The sequence below is a fragment of the Brachyhypopomus gauderio genome, chromosome 2, assembly GCF_052324685.1.
Source record: "Brachyhypopomus gauderio isolate BG-103 chromosome 2, BGAUD_0.2, whole genome shotgun sequence".
NCBI classification, from domain to species: Eukaryota; Metazoa; Chordata; class Actinopteri; order Gymnotiformes; family Hypopomidae; genus Brachyhypopomus; species Brachyhypopomus gauderio.
In genome coordinates, this window is record NC_135212.1 from 45,941,845 (window position 1) to 45,963,626 (window position 21,782).

The 21,782-nt window shown below is 44.0% G+C and overlaps 1 protein-coding gene and 1 long non-coding RNA gene across 5 annotated transcripts; both read left to right on the plus strand.

The window, feature by feature from the left end:
- The first annotated feature begins 23 nt into the window (after positions 1–23).
- LOC143508450 (uncharacterized) lies at positions 24–21,425 on the plus strand. 4 transcript variants are annotated; one of them, XM_076996955.1, is made up of 17 exons: positions 24–371; positions 1,193–1,674; positions 2,101–2,466; positions 4,084–4,308; positions 4,528–4,755; positions 4,945–5,514; positions 6,292–6,513; positions 6,620–6,847; positions 7,505–8,956; positions 9,088–10,986; positions 11,467–12,531; positions 12,983–13,112; positions 13,210–13,293; positions 13,443–13,540; positions 13,658–13,733; positions 16,962–18,628; positions 18,898–21,425. In XM_076996955.1, the coding sequence occupies exons 1-16, from the start codon at positions 182–184 to the stop codon at positions 17,852–17,854; spliced, it is 8,208 nt and encodes a 2,735-aa protein (XP_076853070.1). In that variant the 5' UTR covers positions 24–181; the 3' UTR covers positions 17,855–18,628; positions 18,898–21,425. The 4 variants fall into 4 exon arrangements, with proteins under 4 accessions (XP_076853070.1, XP_076853072.1, XP_076853073.1 ...); XM_076996957.1 differs by lacking the exon at positions 18,898–21,425 and adding an exon at positions 15,677–15,741 and having other exon boundaries at positions 25–371; positions 16,962–17,098; XM_076996958.1 differs by lacking the exon at positions 18,898–21,425 and adding an exon at positions 15,677–15,709 and having other exon boundaries at positions 25–371; positions 16,962–17,097.
- On the plus strand, positions 2,474–3,713 carry LOC143508455 (uncharacterized). The gene is made up of 2 exons (XR_013129354.1): positions 2,474–2,933; positions 3,214–3,713. It is a non-coding gene; the product is annotated as an uncharacterized LOC143508455 (long non-coding RNA).
- Positions 21,426–21,782: the final 357 nt, after the last annotated feature.

Consider the following 21,782-nt stretch of genomic DNA (forward strand, 5'->3'; position numbering starts at 1 on the left):
AGTTTAGATTCCCCCGAGCACCAGTCGGCAGGTGGCAGTAAGGTGGTGTGCTTGCGTGGCTGGCAAACTTTAGAAGAAGACCCACGCTAACAAGAAGATGGCCCGCTAGCAGTTTCCCGTGCTTCAGTTCAGATACATACATTTATCTGTAGAAAGAAGACACAATATATATTTTTAAAAAATGACCAAATTACAGCTGCTGCACCGCGCGCTAAACGAGCGCTTGATGGCGGCGGTGGAGCAGATCATGGAGATGGTGGGCGGCACGGTGTTGGAGTACGAGGAGGAGACGGTCCGAGCGCGGAGAGAAAACGAAGTACTGAGGCGGAGGTTACGGTGGGTGGAGGGCGAGAACCCCACCGAGTGGCCCGGTACGTAGACGCGGCCGCTGGGCCAACCTGCCCGGCTACGCGCTGTGGTAAAATGGTGGGAGTCGCGTTGGGCCTGTAGTAGAAACACTGGTGAAGTCGGTGGGGGTTTTAAAAACACATTTATAGAGGTACGGCGTGAAGAAATGGTGACATTTGTGAGGCTGGTTTTTGTGTATCTAGCTAAGGTAGTTAGCTCGTTACCGTTAGCCTGTCTGGCTATTATTATTATTATTATTATTATTATTATTATTATTATTATTAACCCGTTTCGTCTGGTTACGTTTTTAAAATGCGTCTGGTTTAGTCGGCCTCGTCTTTGCACAATCTGCACCACGACATCCTACGATTATTAAGAGCCATCGATGCTGGGGATAAAATGGTATTATCTTGTAGTTCCTCTTCGACTACGGGGTCGTTTTTGGCTCCAAAACGCTTCTTGTAAGTTTCCATAGTCTCACCCCTCAAGAAGAACTTCTCCCCATATGTTGCCAGTCAAATACTGAACCACGTAACAAAATAACAGTATAGTTTGTCCGTGGCCATCACTTTCCCGATGTTATATAACATTAACTCTTATTTGCTTGCAGATAATTGATCCAAACTGTTTTGTTTGTTAGTTTTGTAAAAGCAGAAGGAATACTAGTAGTGGAAATGGGAGATATCTCTGTACTGTCCAGTAGAAGTAGTAGGGGATATTCCTGCGAAATGTTTCACTCCCGTCCTGTGAAACTACACAAAGATTAATCACCGACCTAGCATATCAATGCTAGGATCTCTTGCATTTCTGTGCCCTACACAGTCCAGTGCTCTTTCTGTCCCAGGTGAGGCAGAGCCCTCCGGACTTCAGCAGCAACCCGTGAGCCTAGCAGACGGTCCAGCACTGGAACCCATGGCCATCAAAACGGAGCCCATCGACACCTGTGACTCGCAGTCGTTCACACCCGACAGCAGCCTGGTGACCCCTGGCCACACCGCCGACCTGGAAGCAGTCGAACCCGCGACCAGCACTCCCGCCGACAGCGGCCTCCACGGCGGGGCGTCGTGGGACTCCGCTTACAGCTACATGGCACCCCTGGACTTTGACCCCACCCTGCCCAGCGTGGTGAGGCACTGGAGGGGCAGGAGCCGCAGCCAGAGGATGTCCTTCGCCTGTCCGGACTGTGGAAAAGTGTTCGGCAGAGAGCACAGACTGATAATACACATGCGCGTCCACTCTGCCGAGAGGCCTTACGCATATCGCAGGCGCAAAGCCTGTTTCTACGGAGACAAGAAGCGTAAGAAGAAGTTACACAAGAACTCCAAGGTATGCGAGCCTCCGAAGACTCGTATCCGTCAGGTTTATGTATTGATAGCTTTTTAAAAATAACGCATGGCAAGTACCCTGCCATGCTGTTTGGTCAGGAGCACTATGAACATATTTTGGTAGTTCATTTTCCATGTGACTTTAAGTAGTGCATATGGGTTTTGGCTTAGGTGCTGTAAGTTAACAGCAAACAACCTGAAAGGTCATTCTAGTACACAACCTGTATAACCAGTGTGATCTTTTATCTGGTATCGAACTTCACTCTAGTGACGTGATGCTTTCAAATGATTATACAAGGAATTGTAGCTTTCTGGGAGACATACTCGAGGTTAAAATTCAGCAAATGTGCTATACACTTCTATGTAGTTCTATACATAAGCACGTTTAAAAGAATATGAACGCTTAATCGCATCCTTTCACATTTAGACGTCTCAAGAGATCACAGACGAGCTATCGGATGCCTCGGAACAGACGGAACGCAGCACTGGATTGGACGACATAAGTGCTCCAGCAACTCCTGCTCCCAGCGCTCCAGAGGCGGAGCCTGACGAGGCAGTGGGTGGGGCCAGTGAGCAGCGAGAGGGCAGTGCCGGCAAGCCCGTGGGCCTCCGCGCCAGGCAGGGAGGGGCCAGCAAGATGCCCCGTTGTCTGCAGTGTAAACGAGTCTTCACTCACGTGTCACGGCTGGCCATTCACATGAAGACCCACAGGAAACCGCTTCCTGCTCCAGAGAAACGTGAAGCGCATGGAGCCACTTACAAGCCAGACCGGAGATCACGGCAGCATCCCAAGGTAGTGTGCCGCTCCAAGGTACCACGGTAACTAGGCGTACGTGGAAATGATTGGAGAACCTCAGACAGGTCCTGCGTTATTCATAGATATACACGCATAAGCACGATCTAGGAGTGTGACAAAATGATGACAAACTAGCAAAACCTATAAAATATGTGATCAGACTGGTGGTACTGGTGAGGCAGAGGAGGGCACTGATGAATAAATGCCTGGAACCCAAACTAAGAAATGGCAGATACTGACATCTGTCAACAGGTTTTGATTATTAGAATAAAGCGAGAGCGTCGATATCGTGGCTCTCCCGCTCCTGGGTGTTTTAAAGAAGGGATCAGTAACTGGGTGACACAGCATTGTGGGAAGGTTTCCACGGATATAAGAATACAGCTATGCCATGAGTGCTGTCGTACAGAAGAGGCACCAAACAGAAGCATCATCATCATCATCATCATCCACAGACCTGTGCAATGGTAAGCATCTCCATGTTGTTTAGTTTTGTCTAGTATAGGATGCTGAGCCTGAACTGAACAGAGATTCACATTAACGGTATAGAATGTTGAATTTAAGAGATTCTCTTCTCTGTTACATGTGCTGAAGCTCTAATTTGATTGCATGGAAAAATTTGTCATTTTTAAAAACATCAATATAATTTGCTTGTTGCATGGCTTGTTAATAACAGTGTGTGGACATGTCAATGTTTAACTATTAAAAACGAGACCAAATGACCAAGTTGTCTGTTTTCCCCCGCAGGCCAGTGGCAGGTGGGGTGACCCGTGCCTGCAGTCAAATGGCAGCCTGTTTGATCCTGCCCCCAGTGTACTTGTGCAAGTAGCACGCAAGCACCGCGTCTTTGGAGGCAAGACCACATGTAACAGAATCGCTCAGCTAATCGGCATGTTTCAAAGGTGTAACTATCAGAGTGGATGACCGTTGTGGTTTAAAAGTGTATAAAGCTTCATCACAACATATGAAGCACAATACAGCCAGTCACAGACATTAAGGTCTTGTCATTTTGTTGTTCCATCAACACTTTTAATTGGAATAAAGGTGCTTTAATTAATTTTGTTTTAGAGCAGATGGCCGTTTCTTACCATTTTACCATCACAGGATATCAAAGAAGGAAGATGTTAAATGCCATTGTCTATATTATTGTGTATATATTTTTTAAATATTATATTCAATAATATTATTCTACACTTTCAAAAAGGAAAAATATTATTTTGACCAATAAACTGCATTTTGAAAACTAAGCATTGTACTGTTTTATGTTTTGTGCGGCAGTTTTTGTAAAAGTAAAAACAACAAAACACAATGTACTTGATTGATGTGGTATTGGTAGGGAAAATGCCCTCTGTTTCCCCTTTCATATATTTATTAAAATGTTTAGAAGAATGTATATTGGTTCCATCTGTTTACTAAACCTTTTTTTGGCATGACTTTGTATGAATAGTGTAGCCTTTAAAGTACAATAATTTAAGTCTGTACTTTAATTAATATCAATATTTGCCCCTGCTAGATGGATTTAATGACTACATAGAACCATTTGCTGGTCTCATTATCTCTTTGTCCCAGGGTTGGCGTTTTTCAATTGCCCCGTTTACCTTTTGAAACTCCTCCCAGAAATCAGCGATGAGGAACAACGAGACGGAGGTGGAGAGGGCGAGAGCGGGCGGCCAGACGCTCTTCCAGTGCTCCGAATGCAGGAAGGTGTTCGCCCGCTCCTGTTGGCTGACCTTTCACCTGAAGTCTCACGAGCGGGAGCGCGCCTTAGCCCGCAAACAGCTGAAGCAGAGACAGCCCCCAGCCAGCAAGACGCAGAAGGGTGTCCCGCCCGACTCTCCAGAGGTAGGGACGCTGCTCTGGCATCTGGTGTTGGCCAGAGCTTCCAGTCTGAACTCTTCGTTTTCAGATTAATTCACCGCTGTGAATTTCCTTTTGAGTGGCAAGGGGTTCTGATGTCCCAATGAGGTGCATTTTTGAATAACTAAAACTTGATCTATGCATCTAGCGATTGTTTGAATGTTCTTCAGATTATTTTTGAAATCTTTAATTTGTTCCATGTAGCCAACAAAACAGAGTTCAAAGGAAGTGACTGGTGAGGACGACAAAGTTCCTGTCCTGAAGAAGATCTTTGCCTGCCCATATTGTGATAAGGTTTTTGCTCGTGAAGGATGGTTGGGCCCACATATTCGAAGTCATACATCTAAGACACCACAAAATAGTGGGATTTTTGCTGATAACATCATATCTGGTTCTGCTCAGAGAAGAACCCGCCGTACCATCATCTCCCAGGTTGGTTTAAGTTGGGTTGGTTAGATTTGTCTGATTGGGTTCACTTATGTATAGCACGTTTTGCGTTGATGGGTAATTGTGATTTATGTTATAGCTTACTCTATTATTAGAGCAGTCAAATTAGATGTACCCAGGGCAAGTCATTGTGATTGGATAGTAATTATCTTTTTTTTAATTTTTTTATTTCAGTCCTTCCAACAGTTAAAAGACGGCACCAAGGAGGCAACAACAAACAAACAAACAAACAAAGTCTCAGAAGATTCAAAAAGAAAAATCGAAAAGCCAGAAAAAGTCACAGAGCAACCAAAAGCAAGTAATGTTGAGACCACCAAAAATGATTCGGAATCAAAAAGAAACTCGGAAACCAAAAGAATCAGTAATGATGAATCTGAAAAAAACCCTGACGAAACAAATCAAATCCCAGATGATTCAACAACGACCCCCAAAGAATCATCTGGAGGAAAAGATGTGGTCAGAGCAAAGAAAAGGTACACTTGTCGACAGTGTGGCAAAGTTTATTTACTTTTCGGTTGCCTAAAAACCCACAAGAGGATGCATAAATTGGAGAAGAAGAGGATGCGCCTGAAGCTGTTGGAGGAGCGAAGACGATTGGAGGAGAGCTTGAAGGGGAGTCTTGAGGAGGAGAAGAGCATCGCGGAAAGGAGACCGAAGAGGAGCACGAGAGTCCTGGAGATGCAGCACAGGCAGGACGGCAGGAGACTCCCCAAGAAGCCACTCTTCGATGAAGTGGAGTTTAGAGTACGTTTTCCCTTCTTCAGTTCCGGAATGAGCTCTGAATAAATTAACAGTTTAACGTTCTTTATTTCTTTCTATCGGTCTATCGATCGATCGCTGTAATGAATAGGCTGCCAGTGGTAATTGTAAGCCATTAATTTTGGGGGTGATTTCACTGTAGAGAGTGATGTGTTGTTTTGTGCTTCATAAAGAATTAATGTTGTACACTCGCCACCTGTTTTTTTTTTTCTTTAGGAGCAGTTATAATGCCTTATATGAGTGTAATTACAGTTGATAATGTCACATTCCGTCTTGTTGGATATACTACCAACTCTTCATGGGAGCACCCGGCCAGTCTTAGCTGGATATTTTCAGGTGGAAGACTAGATGTGTATTGACGACAACGTGTGAAAACTCCAGTAACTTGGCTTTGCCTGATATTTACATGCCACTGTAATGCCCACTTCTGTGCCACGTTCATGTCATTCCCACTGCGACGTTGAGAATGGTCTCCCGTCTTCTCCAGAACTGTAGTCTTATGTGTGCACCTTAAGAACAGCAGTGTACCCCAAAATGAGTGTGGTCAGGAGGTGGAGGTGCCAGGAAGGTGGCGCTCTCTTAGAGTAGGTGGTGAGTGTGTGTCAAATATTTTAGTGTGAGCACTGTATTTGGTAAAATAGTCTGTTTTTGATTGGAAGACATGCATGCGGAATGCTCAGAGGTCTTGGATTAAATAAACAAATGAAAGATCCTTGAACACTTTACTGGCTGGTTCATGGGGTTTTTTTCTCACTTCCAAAGCTTAAGACACCAAAGAACGAGGATAAACCATCTGACATCCAGCCGGCAGAAGCCAAAAGCAAAGAGGCCGCCCCTAAAACCCCAGGCCGGTGCATTTGCAAGCACTGTGGCAAAGTGTACGCCAGGAGGAACTGGCTGAACCTGCATATACTGGGGCACAGGAAGCGAACGCTCGCCCTGCAGCAGGACAGTGACGAGACCTGTAAAAACGACGACGAGCAGGTATTTTTCGTCCTCGCTAAATTGCATTGGAGGTTTCGTTACATTTGCGCAAGTAAATTCTCCCCCCCCCCCCCCCCCCCCCCCCCCCCTTTCTGCTCTATTTCAGACATCACAGGGAGGCTCGTCCGCCGATGATTCTGCGGTTCAGAAAGGAAAAGACAGAGGTAAAGCGTTTCCCTGTCCCTTCTGTGAAAAAGCCTTTCCACGAGCGATGCAGCTGATGGGGCACGTGCAGATCCACTCGGGCGAGAAACCGTACCCCTACCGACAGCGTAAAGAACAATTTTATGGTGACCTGACAAGGCCCAGAGGCCCCAATTCCGACAGCCAGGAGGTAGGAGAATTTATGATGAAACCCATGATGCCTACAACAGACTGCATGTCAAACAGTCATGTGTGAGAAATGAGGGGTTTTTTTGTTTGTTTGATTGTTTGTTTGTTTTTAATAATTAATTCAATATGGATTTGTTCAACATGTAAGAACACTAGTTGTGAAGTAGCATTTGGTTCTTACTTCTTATAGCTTTTAAATGTTAGTAAAAGTGCCTCGGTTACTTTGTAAAGACAGCATACACATATGCTTGACACTGACAATTTGACAAATTTTTACTGCAGTTTTATTACAGCATTTTTTAAATGTGCCCGCATTTTTAAAAACACATTCTGTTAGAATTAATTTTAATGAATGTTTATGCATTTACTATTACGTGATTATCAATACACATTAATACTGAAGGCCAGCAGGCTACTACACACAGATCTTTTGCGATTTTTGCTTCCTCAATAAAGGGTTGTTTTTACCTGCAAATTGAGTGCCTTGACATCTCTGTTTGTTCCCTGTTTTGTTTTAGTTTGTTTTTGTTTGTCTGTTTTGTTTACTTAATAATCAGTTGCATGGGCTAATGCTTTTTTTTCTTTCCAACATTGTGTGTGTGTGGCTAGTAGTCTTCTCTTGTAAAGAATGACTAACTTCCGATTCTCCTTCCTGCAGCCTGCGATAGAAAACACTGATGAAAGGGGGAAGGATGATGGAGTCGCGGTCTCTAGGAATCAGACCTCTGCAGTGTCTCAAGACCACACAAGCACTACAGAGCCCATGGAAACCGTTCAACCTCAATCAGTTTGCACTGGCAGAAAATTCAGCCCACTACCTCTGCAGTCAGCTGGTGCCACAACCAGCCAGAGCACAACTCATTCAAAAACTGATCCCAAATCAGTCGGCAATGCCATAAGCCACTTCAGTTTGCAGCCTAGAATTGTTCTAGAACCAATTACTGCTGAGCCCAAGCACTGGACTGCATCTGGAGAGGATGGTTTTAGTACAGTTAGTGCTGGAACGAGTGATGTTGAGTTGCACCAAAACTCTGAATTAGCCGATGCTGCTATAGTAAATGCTATAGACTACCAAGTCAGTCCGACTCAAATTACACTTGAAAACTTTAACACTTATGGCTGCCATGATGGCCAAAACCCACTGTCTAGCATAAGCTACACTGTTCTATCAGAGACAGATGATTCAGATATCGTTTGTGTTAAATTAGGTTCGTTTTGTAATTCTCGTGAAAATACCTCCTACCTTCCTAACCTGATGAAAGGTGACGTAGAACTTGTGGAAATAGAAGGAGAGCCAGATTCTCCAGGATCACAAATTAACAGCCCCAGTGTGAATCCAAGCTTTACTGGGACAGTTAACTCTGTTGCCAGACACACACTCCCTTTCTCTGAATCTGAGATAGGCAGCAGTGATCAAGCACTGATTTCTTATAGTGATTCTACTGACATGTTACTAACAGCTTCTGAAGTGCCCTTGGCAGAGACTAGCGCCGGGGCCACGCCCAAAGAAGCTGACATACAGCCGGTTTATACCATCATCTCAGATGCTGATGAGGATAATGATGAAGGTCATGATGATTGTGATTGGTTAAACGTGTCCAGTAACCTAGATGAAAAGAAAACCTCAACAGAGGGCCAAATTCAGTTAGAACAGTCAGGTCTAAAAAGTACCTCTGTCAGTCAGCCTTTCCAGGACACTTCTGGCATAGAACACACAAATAGTCCTTTATGTGCTGATCCCCCACACCCTGCCATGGATAGGATTGAAGTGGCCAGTCCAGGTATAGTTGACAAAATCCCTGCCAGCTCCTCGGAACAAGCAACTGATTCCGATTCAGATGTGGTGTTTGTACCAAATAAGACCAGTGAACAGAGCGAACATGGTGGCCCGCTTGCTAACGAGGAGCAAACGGACGAAAGTCGCACAGATCCAAAGGTGCAGTTTACCTGTGTGCCCTGTGGTTTAAATTTTGACAGCGAGTCATCTCTGGCTCTGCACAAGAAGATGCACTCTCTCCCTGGAGGCACTGACGAGAAGTCATTGGCCTTTAAAAAGCTAAAGAAGAAGTTCAAGAACATGCAGATTAAGCAGCACGTTGCTCATATCCAGGTATGCATGTATCAAAAGTGGAGAGTGCTGTAAAAGTGCACATTCGTTTTTAAGGGATATTTCTTGATATGAGAGAGAATATTGATGCATACATTTTCTTTGTATTCTTTCAAATCTTCCCCCTTTTGAAGACATCAGAAATAGGTAGAGAGGATTCAGCAGACATCGTTGAAATCTCAGGAGAGAGGAACCCTGCAACGTTGCTCAGATTGACCGTAGACGAGTTGTCTGACGTCTATCCGGACACAGACGCCAGCCGTAGCCCCAGAGCAGCCTCGACATCTCCGGCTGTTGGCAAAGAACCGAAGAAGGAAAAGAAAACTTTGTACTGTCGGTTCTGTGGGAAAGCATGTCGAAAAATAGAACTGCACCTCAAGTATGATCACTCAAGGGAGCCTCAGGTGATGGAAGCTTTGCGATTTAGCAAAACCTCAGAAGAGAGGAAGAAGCTATTAGGCCGTCTTTGCAGTAAGGAAAAGATGGGATGTGATACGATTGATGGTGTCCGGAGTGGTAAAGCTGAAGACCTTGTGCATTGTCTCTTCTGTAAAGGGTCTTACCTGAGAAATCAGTTTTGGAAACATGCTTTGATATGTGAGGAGAAAAAAACTAAGGACTTGACTGAACAGGACGGCGTTGTGCTTCAACCTACTTCCAGACCGACGCAGGAAACCTTTGAACCCGAATCTGAGAATGCCATTCAAGGCACCATCTGCAACACAACACAGCAGACCCTTCCAGAGTCCAGCACTATACAGAACACCCTTGCATCAGTATCTCCTCTTCCAGAAACTGACAGTGCTTTAATAAACCCGAACACCGGTCCGGAAACAGAGGATCCACCAGTTTTATATATTGGCAATGGAGCAGTAAAGATGAATATTGATTCAGAGTCTTCAGATCCACCTATTCTAGATTCTTTTCACAGTGCACATGTGCACAAGATTTCTGTTCCAGACACTGGCAACGGTATAGCAAAGAATCCTAACGTAGAGCCATTGAGTCCTCCTGTTCTAGACTCTTGCCACGCCGCACCAGAAGCCGCTCATTTAGAATTGGAGACTCCACTATCTCTAAGCATGGATGAGGGACGAGAACAGAACAAACCTGATTCTGAGTGTTCGGACCCTCCCGTTTTGGAGTCTTGCCACGGTACACCACAAGACGTCGATGGAGGTGAATCCACCTGCCCCCTCATTGACTCAGGTGGGGTGCTAGATGCTGAACAACCCACCGCCGAATTGATGAGTCTGCCGCTGTTTGATGCTACGTTTGAGAATGCTGATCGGTTGCTTACTTCAGCTTTAAAGAGTCCTCCCCTTGCGGACCCTGACGAGGGTGACGTACAGCGTAACATCGGTCAAGATAGTCCGAACTCCTCACAAAATGTAGACTGTGTGGCAGAATGTGTTTCCCCTCCAGAATCAGTGGTCCCCTCAGACAATGACAACAGTGGTGTACCTGCTGATGCAACGGACACTACACTACCAACTACATACGGTGGTGATCTCCAGGAAACCTCGGACTATGAAACTCTCACAGTTGAGGCTGCCATGCCTAACCTTGAGTGCGTTGATTCTCAGCAAATCGCACATCAGGAATTGAATAGCGTTGCCAGTTCTGACCCAGTCAAAGATCCCCTTAACTCAGAATCGGCTAATTCTATAGTTCCAGAACATGTTGGCTATGAAACAGGAGACTCTTCCATTCAGGTCTTTGAAACCAATGAACACGTGGCTTCTGCCACAGAACCCGACAGTCCTGCGGTTTGGGATCACATTCCCAAAGAAACACAGCAAACGCCTGATCCAGAATCAAACGTAACATACAGTCCTACAAAGCAAATGTTTGATTCCGAAGGTCACATCAGAGCCAACATGGATGGGTTTGTTGAAGTTGCAAACCAGGACTGTGATTTTAAAAGTGCCCTTGATTCAGACTCCACTACAACAGTGAAGAGGAAACTGGACCGTCAAAGCGGTGCAGCCCACGAAGAACCAAAGAGATGTCGTCTAAATGACCCCTTACAGGTACACGCCATATCATCATTTGTCCTCTGTAATGACTATAGACAGGGTTTGATTTATGTGATCAATTGTTTTATTTGAAATTTGGCTTTGGGATATTTTACATGGTGCTGAACTGCAGAAGAAAGTTATGTGGTGGCTAATAAATCACTGAAACGATCCGATGAAATGTATTTTGCAAGTGGTGTATATTTTTAACATAGTTTTATAAGCTGTTTCAATATCAGTAATCTTTAATGTGAACAGACCTCTCTACCATGACTGTTAATTTGCACATCACTTACCTAATGTTTTGTTATGTAATGTTATGTTTTGCTGTTGTCAGACCTCTGTGTCACAGCTGAGGCAAATGCACTAGTGCCACAGTTGTTATACAGAACTGATCATGGAGTGGATCCTAAAATGGAACACAAAATGGGTTTCATCTGTTTTCTCAATTCCTGCAGGGTTTATAAGCTAAGTAACTACAACTTTTCTCCACAGAAGACACCGTCAGAAGAGTGTGAAGCATCGACAAGCACTGCTCCAACATCAGAGCAGGAGCACAAACACGGACCACAACCGTGCAGCTCAAACCCCTCGAGTCCGGAAGATGGTGAAGGAAAAGCAAGGCTATATAAAACGCATTACTGCTTCTACTGCAGAAAGCCTTGTGTCCGAATGGTTCCGCATCTCCAGTCGGTGCACGCTAATGAGCCCGAGGTGGCGAAGGCCCTTAGTTATGAAAAGAACTCAAAAGAAAGGAAGCAATTCCTGGACTTTCTCCGAAGCAAAGGGGACTTCTTGCATAATACAGACGTGGTTAGGAGCGGAGAGGGCTGCTTGGTGCCATCTAGACGGCTTGGCACAGCTTCCTCAAATGAGCACTATGAGCATTGTATTTACTGTCTCGGGTTATTCAGTAAGAGGTCCCTTTCTAATCATGTGCAGAGATGCAAGCAGAAATACCCAGACAGAGCTGCAACCAGCTGCAGCGATCTGCTCCCTGTCGCTGCCTCCACATCACCAAGTTCAACGTCCAACATTGGCTGTACTGCAGAGAACCTAAATATTGCTCCAGTATCTCCAAGTGGCCCACCACCAGATACCTCTTTAAGTGAAGAACTACTAAAGGCTAATCCTCAATCAGTAAATTGTACACCAGGAGATGAGGAGAATCCTCATGCTGAGCCTGATGGGTCCCTGGAGAGAGAACAGTCAGTTGGGTCCCTTTCAGAGACCGGTCACAGTGGAGCACAGCTTGACGGCAACACAGAACACGCACATTCTCCCCCTGAAGATATGAGCTCAAGTGTCGACCATGCCGATCTAGAAACGGGAAGCGACGTATCTCCGGACACCAGCTTCGTCGGTGTTCAGACAGGAAGTGATGTCACTCCAGACACCAGCCTAGTAACTGGTCAAACAGGAAGTGATTACTGGCACAAGGGGTCACCATGCAATCAAACTGAACGTAATATGAGTGAGGAGGACAAGAAACCTGAAGCAGAGCAGAGCAGTCAGAGAGGGCTAGAAAGGAGGAGGAGAAGTTCCCGTCCGCATATTCAGGTGAACCATGTCTTCTCAGATATTCTCTTAACGGGACGTGAATCATTTAATCCACCTTCAGACAAGTTCATTGAATGTTGGAGGGCATTATTGGGTGTGATTGTGTACACAGAGGAGCAGGCAGTTGTGGCCTGGCGGTTAGGGAACTGGTCTTGTGACCGGAGGGTCGTGGGTTCGATTCCCAGACCTGAGGCCATGACTGAGGTGCCCCTGAGCAAGACACTTAACCCTCAATTGCTCACTTGTATAAAAAATTTGATAAAAATGTAAGTCCCTCTGGATAAGGGCGCCTTCCAAATGCCGTAAATGTCTAATGTCTAAAATGTCAGGAGTTATGTGCTACCTGGGGATACGAATGAATCCCTGTAAATGTTAAACTGTTTGTTGTGATTTTATTGATTTGACTGCTGTCTTTTTGCCATTTTGATCTGTGTCTGTTTCCACATACAAGCCAATGAAACTGGATGAGGACTCTGATGAAGAGAGTGTGTCACACAGCACAAAACTGCACGTGTGTGAACACTGCAGCGCCTCCTTCAGCAGCCCCTATCACCTGCGCCGACACGTGTACACGCACACAGGTAGGCACGTGCGTTTGCAGGATTGGACAAGGAACAATTTGTGTATTTCGGTGTGGAGCTATTGCAAACACTTTGTGTTTGGTGTCATCACTCGCAGGCGAAAGGCCATACTGGTGCAGCCAGTGCAATATGGGCTTCATTCAGAAATATCGCTTCCGAAACCATAGAATGACGCACCATGGTGAGTGAATATAAACATGAGCACGGAAGCACTACCTTTCGTCTTGGGTTGGTTATTGTGGGGGTGTTTTCTGAGCTCTGTCCTACAGTAGCAGTTCATCTCGAGTCCGATTCTGAAATATACCCTGGATTTCTTGAATACATTTCCAGGAGAGACGCAGTTAAGCCTGGACCAGGAACTAGCAAGACATCGCAAGAAACGATCTCACAACGTCGAGAAGCCAGCACACAGTGAGCCCCGCCAACAGGTATTGTATAAAGCGGCACTTCAGTTTTCTATTGAAAATGTAATATGAAATCTCTCTCAATTGTGGATGTGCCATCGTTTCTCGGCTTTCTCATGTGTGAACCTGTTCTTTATGCAGCCATCGGAAGAGTGCACTGCGGTGTCACCGGAGCCCTCCAATCCAGACCTGGAGAGACCTGCCTCCGCAGACAAAGGTAACAGGGCAGCACAGCGTGTGGTCCGAGAAGGCAGGTCGCCACACTGCCCAGAACACAGAGCACACGATATCTTTATGGAGGTGAGCCAGGCAGGTTTCTAGGGCTAAGCTCTCCACTGAGAGGAAGAAATTCCTACATCACCTCTTAAACGGAGGCAACTTAATTCACAACCTCAAAGTCATGAGAACTAAGATACAAGCCAAACCTGTCATATGTATCAAATCCAAAAGAAGTGTGCAGCTTGAGGACTAGAAGACCTTGAAATGTACAAACTGGATTCAAAAAAAGTTAGGGTACTAGACAAATTGTGAATAAAAACTGAATGCAATGATGTGGAGGTGCCAACATCTAATATTTTATTTAGAATAGATCATAGATCAAAAGTTTAAACTGAGAAAATGCATGAGAAAATCATTTTAAGAGAAAAATATGTTGTTTCAAAATTTCTAAATTTTTACCACTGTGTGGCATCCCCACTTCTTACAACACTCAACAGATGTCTGGGGACAGAGGAGACCAGTTTCTCAAGTTTAGAAATAGGAATGCTCTCCCATTCATGTCTAACTATTCAATCGTCTTGGGCCTTTGTTGCATCTTCCTCTTTTTCCAGCCACTTATTGCTACTTGTCACAACTTTTTTGGGATTTGTTGACGCTGTGAAATTTTGAATCAACATATTTTTCCTTTAAAATGTTACATTTACTCAGATTCAACTTTTAATCTGTCATCTATGTTCTATTACGCTAAAAATATTGACCAGTGTTAATTTCCTTGACGAAAAATTTTTGTCATAGTTTTCGTCAACAAACAATGATGAAAATGAGACGATAACTTTATATAGTTTTTATTTAAAGATAAAAATGATTCCAAAATTAATGGACATTTTCGTCAACGAATAAAAACGAGACGAAAATATTGGCCAGCGACGACATCCAATCAGACCTTAGTTTTGTGAAAGGTAGAGATAAGTTAAGAGAGCCAACCGTAACTACTTTAGCGTACACGGAGAGGCGGGACAAACCGGGTAACCGTCCAATCAGTACTAACGTCTTCACATTGCACAGAACCCGGGAAGACCATGCCAGACTGTGGACTATGGTCACTCATGAAATTCAACCCAAAGTTAACTCGACAATGTCAGCAGGTAGAAAGATATAATCATGTGCGACGATGATGTCTGGAAAAATACGACAAATGAAACAACATCTGCGGGCTATGGCATTGCTGTTTTTACGGCATCCAGTTTTATATTGTATGTAATATGCATTGTTCATAAACTCCATATGCTTTTCAGGTAGAGCAGACCTACTGGTCATCAATGGTTTGTTATTGTTATGCTCACTAAGCATGAGTTCAGGTAAATAAAAATGAAACATTTATTAACCAGTTACAGAATATTTGTAAGTGTGTATATAATGACTATTACACCATTTATATTTGTCATCTAAATTTTTTTGATAATTAGTCACCTTAAACTAGACTAAAACTAAAAATAACTCCAATGACTAAATTATGACTAAAACTAAATAAAAAATTGCAGTTAAAATTAACACATTTGCCACATCATTGCATTCAGCTTTTATTCACAATTTGTTTAGTGTCCCAAATTATTTTTTGGAATCCGGTTTGTAGGCACCAAAAGTTATATAAGGAAACCATGAAAACAGGGCGACTAAGCCTGAAGACACATCTTATGCATGTGGGTGGTTACTGATTGAATAGGTTTCAAGCAGATTAGAAAGAATATGGACTGTAAAATATAATTCACTCAACAATATAGAAACACAATCTAAAACTGGTTTAACAAAGAAGGTACCACCTTTGATCTGTATTTGTCTTGAGGGGTTTGTCTTTGGTGGAACTCCAATCTCTGCTGTATTATTGACCCAACCAGGCAGTGCATTTGCACGGTTTATAGTGATGTTTGTGTTCTATTTCAGACAAGGAGGAATCTTCAGGAAGATCCGCTTGAAGTAATGAATTACAAAGTAGTAGTTCAAGACAAGTATGTTTTGTTTTCTCTGAAGTGTTGCCTCTAGAAGCAACATAGGATGATCTCAAGTTAGGAATATTGACTCCGTATATTGTGAAACTATTTTTTTATAAATAAAGACATTCTTTGCTTGTTTTATTTCTTTGTAAATATTTTTTTACATCAGATTTTATATCCTGTGCAATTTGATATTTTGATCAGAGGACATTACTGAACACTGACTAACAGTACATTCGATTTACTGTTTTATCTAGATTATCTGACTTTCTTGCATAAGTGCAGGCTGAAAATAAAACAGTTATTTCAAAGTGTTATTTCAAGGGTGTTTGTGCTTTTGTAGTAGCAGATTCATTTTATCAGCTTTTGTGAGGCAAAGAAAATATATAATTTAATGACAGCATAGCACTAGATGTTTGACTGCAATCTTAAATTTGACTGTTAAACGATTTCTAAGACACCTTTGAATTTGTTGTCTTGTGGAACTGACGAAGGTCCTGTGTTCTGTCCCTCCTGGACTGGTTTTAGGCACAAAGGTCATCTACACCGGTCCAGTAGGGGGCAGTAAAAAACAACTGCAGTATTGTTCCGCTCTTTCATTTATACTAGTGCGAATGTGTAATACTTCCAAGTGGCGAACTAAATTCACAGCTACATAACATCGAGAAAGAAAAATGAATAAATTCGAGCGATTTGGCGCACTCTTGTCAGAGCGTCTCTCGGTCGTCGCGAGAGAGATCTTTGGAATGGTGGAGGACATTGTGTGCGAGTACCGGGAAGAAACTGCGCGCACGATGCAGGAGAACGATATTTTAAAACGTCAGCTGCAGGACCTCTCTCTGATAGATAACGATACAGACGTCTTCGGTAAATTATTAGTAACGACTGAAGTGTATGATGCACAAATTATCCTCTATAGGCTACTTTGATTTCACTCCCATGAATCCCATCGTCGCTTAACCTAGCCGGATATCTTTCTTAAAAGTAAAATTTGTAGTGAACCTGCCCTTAAAATACTGTGCTGTATTGTATTATATAATGATATATAATATAATAATATAATGAGGAGCAACATAGGATGATAACAAGTTAGGACTATATATGAGAGAGAGAAACAAACATTTTAGTGAAGAATGAGAAACAGAAATTGGATGTGTTTAAGGACAGAGGTCCTTCATCAGCTGTGTGAGCATAAACACATCATCTTGTGCTTGCTCTCTTTCTTCATGTTTTAGAGGAGGAAACTCTTCAGCAGGAGGAGGGCCGTGCGGGACAGGAGGAGGGCCGTGCGGGAAAGGAGGAGGGCCGTGCGGGACAGGAGGAGGACCGTGCGGGACAGGAGGAGGACCGTGCGGGACAGGAGGAGCCTTTGGTCACTATTACCCTGGACAGGAAGAGCCAAACACTTCCTGAGGTCTCAGACCACAGAGCCCAGCTCAGCAGAGAGCCAGAAGATCCCTTGAGCCGCAGTTCAACACAGCCCGAGAAGAAGCGTGGAAAGAGAAGATGGTCTGTGATATGGAGGCCAGCGCAGAGCAATTCTTCAGGCTCTTCTCACAGCGATGCAGCCAGCGACCTCTCCGACAGGGAGGACTCGGCCGAGAGCGATGACACATACACACCCTCAAATGGAGAAGGACAAAAGAGGAAGCCAGCAGGAAAGGCCAGTACCCATGCCGGGGGTCCCCATAAGTGCCCCAAGTGTGACAAGTCCTTTAGTGAACTGAAGAACCTCAGGTCCCATCACCGGCTGGCCCACAGCAAGGTGATGGGCTGTAACATCTGTGGCAAGGCCTTCGCCCAAACCGTGGATCTCCAGCGGCACCTTCTCACGCACTCCGGCGAGAGGCCACACCGCTGCGACCGCTGCCCCCGCAGCTTCGCCCAGCTGGGCAACCTGCGCAAGCATCAGCAGACCCACCAGAGCGTCGAGCAGCACAGGTGCCCCCACTGCAACATGGGCTTCAGCGACCCGGACGCCCTGGGCCAGCACGACTGCGGCAGGGACAAGCCGTTTTGCTGCAACATCTGTCGGCAGTGCTTCTCTTCGACCAAAGGGCTGCAGGGCCACCTGCGCAAAACCCACCCCAAAGCACAAATACTGGGCAGCAAAGTCAAGGATAGATAGAAATGCTCAGAAAATGGGAAACAGCTGTTTTTTTTTTTCTTATTTCAGATTAGATGTGAAGTATGTTATTTTGGGGATCCAACAGATACAGATTACTCTGGAACAAAGGACATAATGAATAGAAATCCTACTGATATTGTTCGGTGTAACCCTACAGGACACCAAACCGTTTAAATACAGTTGCATGTTCTTTGTAGAGACTCCTATACCAGTTTCATATTTCATTTTGAGTGTTCTTTGAACTCACGGTAACAGAATTATTGTAAACCCCAGACGACGCACCGGTTCATCCATTAAAGACAAACTCAAGATTTACAGGGGTCGTTGACTATTTTTGAGAGCTTCAGACTAAGTTTGAGATGTTTTCTGCTCCCACATTGATGGCCAGGTTTGTTTATGGTCTCGTTTCTCCTGTCCTGGGGTGGCAGTAGTGCACTTCTGTTTCCCATCTGGTCGTTGACCTGTTTCACATGCACGTAACCAAACATCTTCGGCGTGGCAGAAAGTACTTGCTCGGTACGAATAGCGACTATCGCCAATCAAGAATATTTTGAGAGTCAAGTTTCTCTTTTTTGAACAGTAAAATGACCAAACTAGATCGTTTAAATTCATTCCTGTCTGAGCGACTATCGGCAGCAGTAAATGAGATAATATACACGGTGAGCATGACGATACAGGAATACGAAGAAGAGTCGGCACGGATACGCAAAGAAAACGACTATCTGAAGGAAATGTTAAAGGTTACAGGATGCGGCATTGCAGATGTTAATCCTGGTAAGATGTATATTAATGGTTAATTATACATGTATCACCTTTAGGAACATAGCGACACCGTTTGATATCCGTCATAGCTAGCTAACGTTAGCTAGCTAGCTATTTGTGGTATTAATTACACGAAGACAAATGTATTAATAATATTGAGGTGCTGTCTGTTTTTTAAAGTCGTAATTATTGTAAACTGGTTAGTGTAACATCTCAACTTGGTTAAGTTAAACACGAGACAAGTTGCTTTCTTAAACGTTAATCTATTATGTGCCTTACAGGTGTGGTCTCCGTACAGCCAGACTGCAACCCAAGCTCGGAGCAGGAGTTGGAGCTCCAGCGGGCCGCAAATCCACATCTAAAAGTGGATAAATCTTGTATTAAAACCGAGCAGCTCTATCACCCTACAGATTCTGACTCCGAGTCAGAAACCAGACAGACATGCTCATTACAGACAGACAATGTTGTGGATCCTCCCCAGTCTGTCCACTGTACCACCCTCTTAAATACACCTGCAGTTGACAGTGAGATTATAGACTATGATTTCCCTACAAAGATTAAAGTAGAGTCACTGAACACGGACTCCCGTTCGGTTGATGTCACGGACAGTATAGATGCCAGCAACCAGAGCTGGTCTCCACAAACTTGGGACCGGAGTGCGGAAAACAGTGAGCAGAGCAGGGCCCAGCAAAGCAGTCAGAGGCCATGCGGCATTGACATTTCTCATTCTGCGTCAACAGCCACTCTAAACAGGCCAGTGGAGTTTCGAGCAGCGTTCAGCTACTCAAACCGAATCATATGCACCAACAGGCTACACTGTACCAGCAGACACTGCGAGATGCAGAAGAGAACCATAGCCAAATCAAGCCCGGTGTGGAAGTATTTCTCACTGAAGGAAGGAGACTGTAGTAAGGCAGTTTGTCTCATGTGCAAAGCAGTGATCTCTCGGGGTGTTAAAGAGTATACCACATCAGCTCTGTTAAAACACCTTCGTATGAAACATGGAAAATGTTGATGATCAGACTGTTCTTTTTTTGTTTGTTTGTTTGTACTTGTGAACCAGTCATTCATTTGATACCAATATTGCAAAGACAATGGAGATTATTTGAACATATCTGAGATCAAGAAGTTAAGATAACACTTAATCACAGTATATCACCAGCTTCAGGGACATCAATCAGTACAGTTAGGAAGTGTAAGTGATTTTGAATCAATCTGTTGCAAATGAAAGTAACAACGGGTGCGCTGTAGAAGCATCAGTGAAACAGCCCCCAAACAGGGAATGATTTTGCCACAATAACACACTCCTTATCCATCCTGGCTGATTTTTCTCCACAGTACTGTAGTTTTGCGTTTTGCTAGTGTCTGTCACTACTGGTACCAGTTCATATAGCACGTCTAGGCTGCATGGGTAGTCCAGCTCCTTCAGGATGGTGCATCTGTATGTACCCTACATGCTGTCTCCCGGCCTAGCCTCAGGAGCATGGAGGAGATACCAAGAAACGGGCCATTACATGAGGATACCCGGACAGGGCCGTAAAAGGGCATCACCCCAGCAGCAGGAGAGGTATCTGCTCCTTTCTGCAAGGAGGAACAGGAGTAGGATGTACAGAGCCTTACAAATTGCCTCCAGTGGGCTACTGGTGTGGATATTTCTAACCCAGCTACATGAAACAGGAGGGCCCAACATCCCATAGTGTGACCTGAGCTCACAGCCTATCAACATGCAGCATGACTGGTATTCACCACAGGACACCACAATTGGCAAGGCCACTGCTGGCACCCCATTACCCACATATGAGAGCAGATTTAACACTGAGTACATGTGACGTGTAAAAAAAAAAAAGAAGTCTGGAGATGAAATCCTTGGAGCCATTGTCGGGCCTTAAGCTGGTACAGTGTGTCCCGAGTTCTTCCTGGTGCAGGACAATGCACACCTTCGTGTGGCCACAGTGGTTAGGCCGTTCCTGGATGATTATGATATTGATGCCATTGACTTGGCCCTCCTGTTCCCCAGATCGGAATCCAATTGTGAACCTCTGGAACATTTTGTATCAGTGTATCCAATGCAACCCAGTAGCACCACAGAGTGTCCAGAATCTCACCAATGCCCTCGTCCAGGTCTGGGAGGAGATTCTTCAGTCCACCATTCTCCATATCATCAGGAGTGCCTATGTGTTGTCAGGAGTGCATACAGGCACATGAGGCCACAGTCATGGGTCACATCATGAATTGGATCCGTCTGCGATTTCAGTATTTTACTTTGATTTTTGGTGTGATTTTGATTCCAGCACTTAATGGTTTGATGATTTTGGTTTCTATTAATTGTAGTTGCATCATTTTGTTCTCAACCAAGTACATGATTTAAATGAGTAAAGATTTGTTCAACTCAAATTTTTTAGTTCACCCAGAGTGGTTTCGAGTTCCCTAAGTGGTTTTTATAGTGACAAAAAGTGCATAAAATCTGATGATGTGCACGGAACCAGAGTCACTTCATTCTGGAATAATGGCTCCCAACCTGCAGTCCTCACCTGGCTAAATTAATGTTCTATAAAATAATCTCTGTGACAATACATCTACAAAAACAGATCGCTGATAATTTGGTACCTTCAGTGTTGTAATGAATATGGTATTATGGATTAGACCTGTTCCAGGACCATCATAGCCCCTAAAACAGTTTATTCAGTTCATATGGATCTAGACTGAGATTATTAGATGTTATTGACAAAAGGTGCACTATGTTGTACGAAAAAAAAAAACCCGTTTATTCTCTGCCGAGCACTACTTACCAAAAAATCAGAAGCTAAATGATTGGACTTGAGCATTGATAAGTTATGTGTGATTTTAAAGGTTGTTTTGTTTTCATGGTACTGATATGCTCATCTTTGCTATGTATTGATGACTGGTGTAATGAAACAAACGTCACTTATGTCATAAGTGTGTGCATAATTTTAATAAATTTCAGGATGTCACTGTTCTTTCACCTTTCAGTTCTTACCATTTTCTGGTAAGTAGAATAAATTAAAGGATTTGCTAAAATCAGAAACGTGAGCTAGATCTGGTCATAGCTAAAGGTTACCACAGGCACCATGCTCCTGAGATTGTAAAATTGCTCTCCCAGTTTTTAAATGGTCATCCAGTATTTATTGTTGTCAATACTGATTCA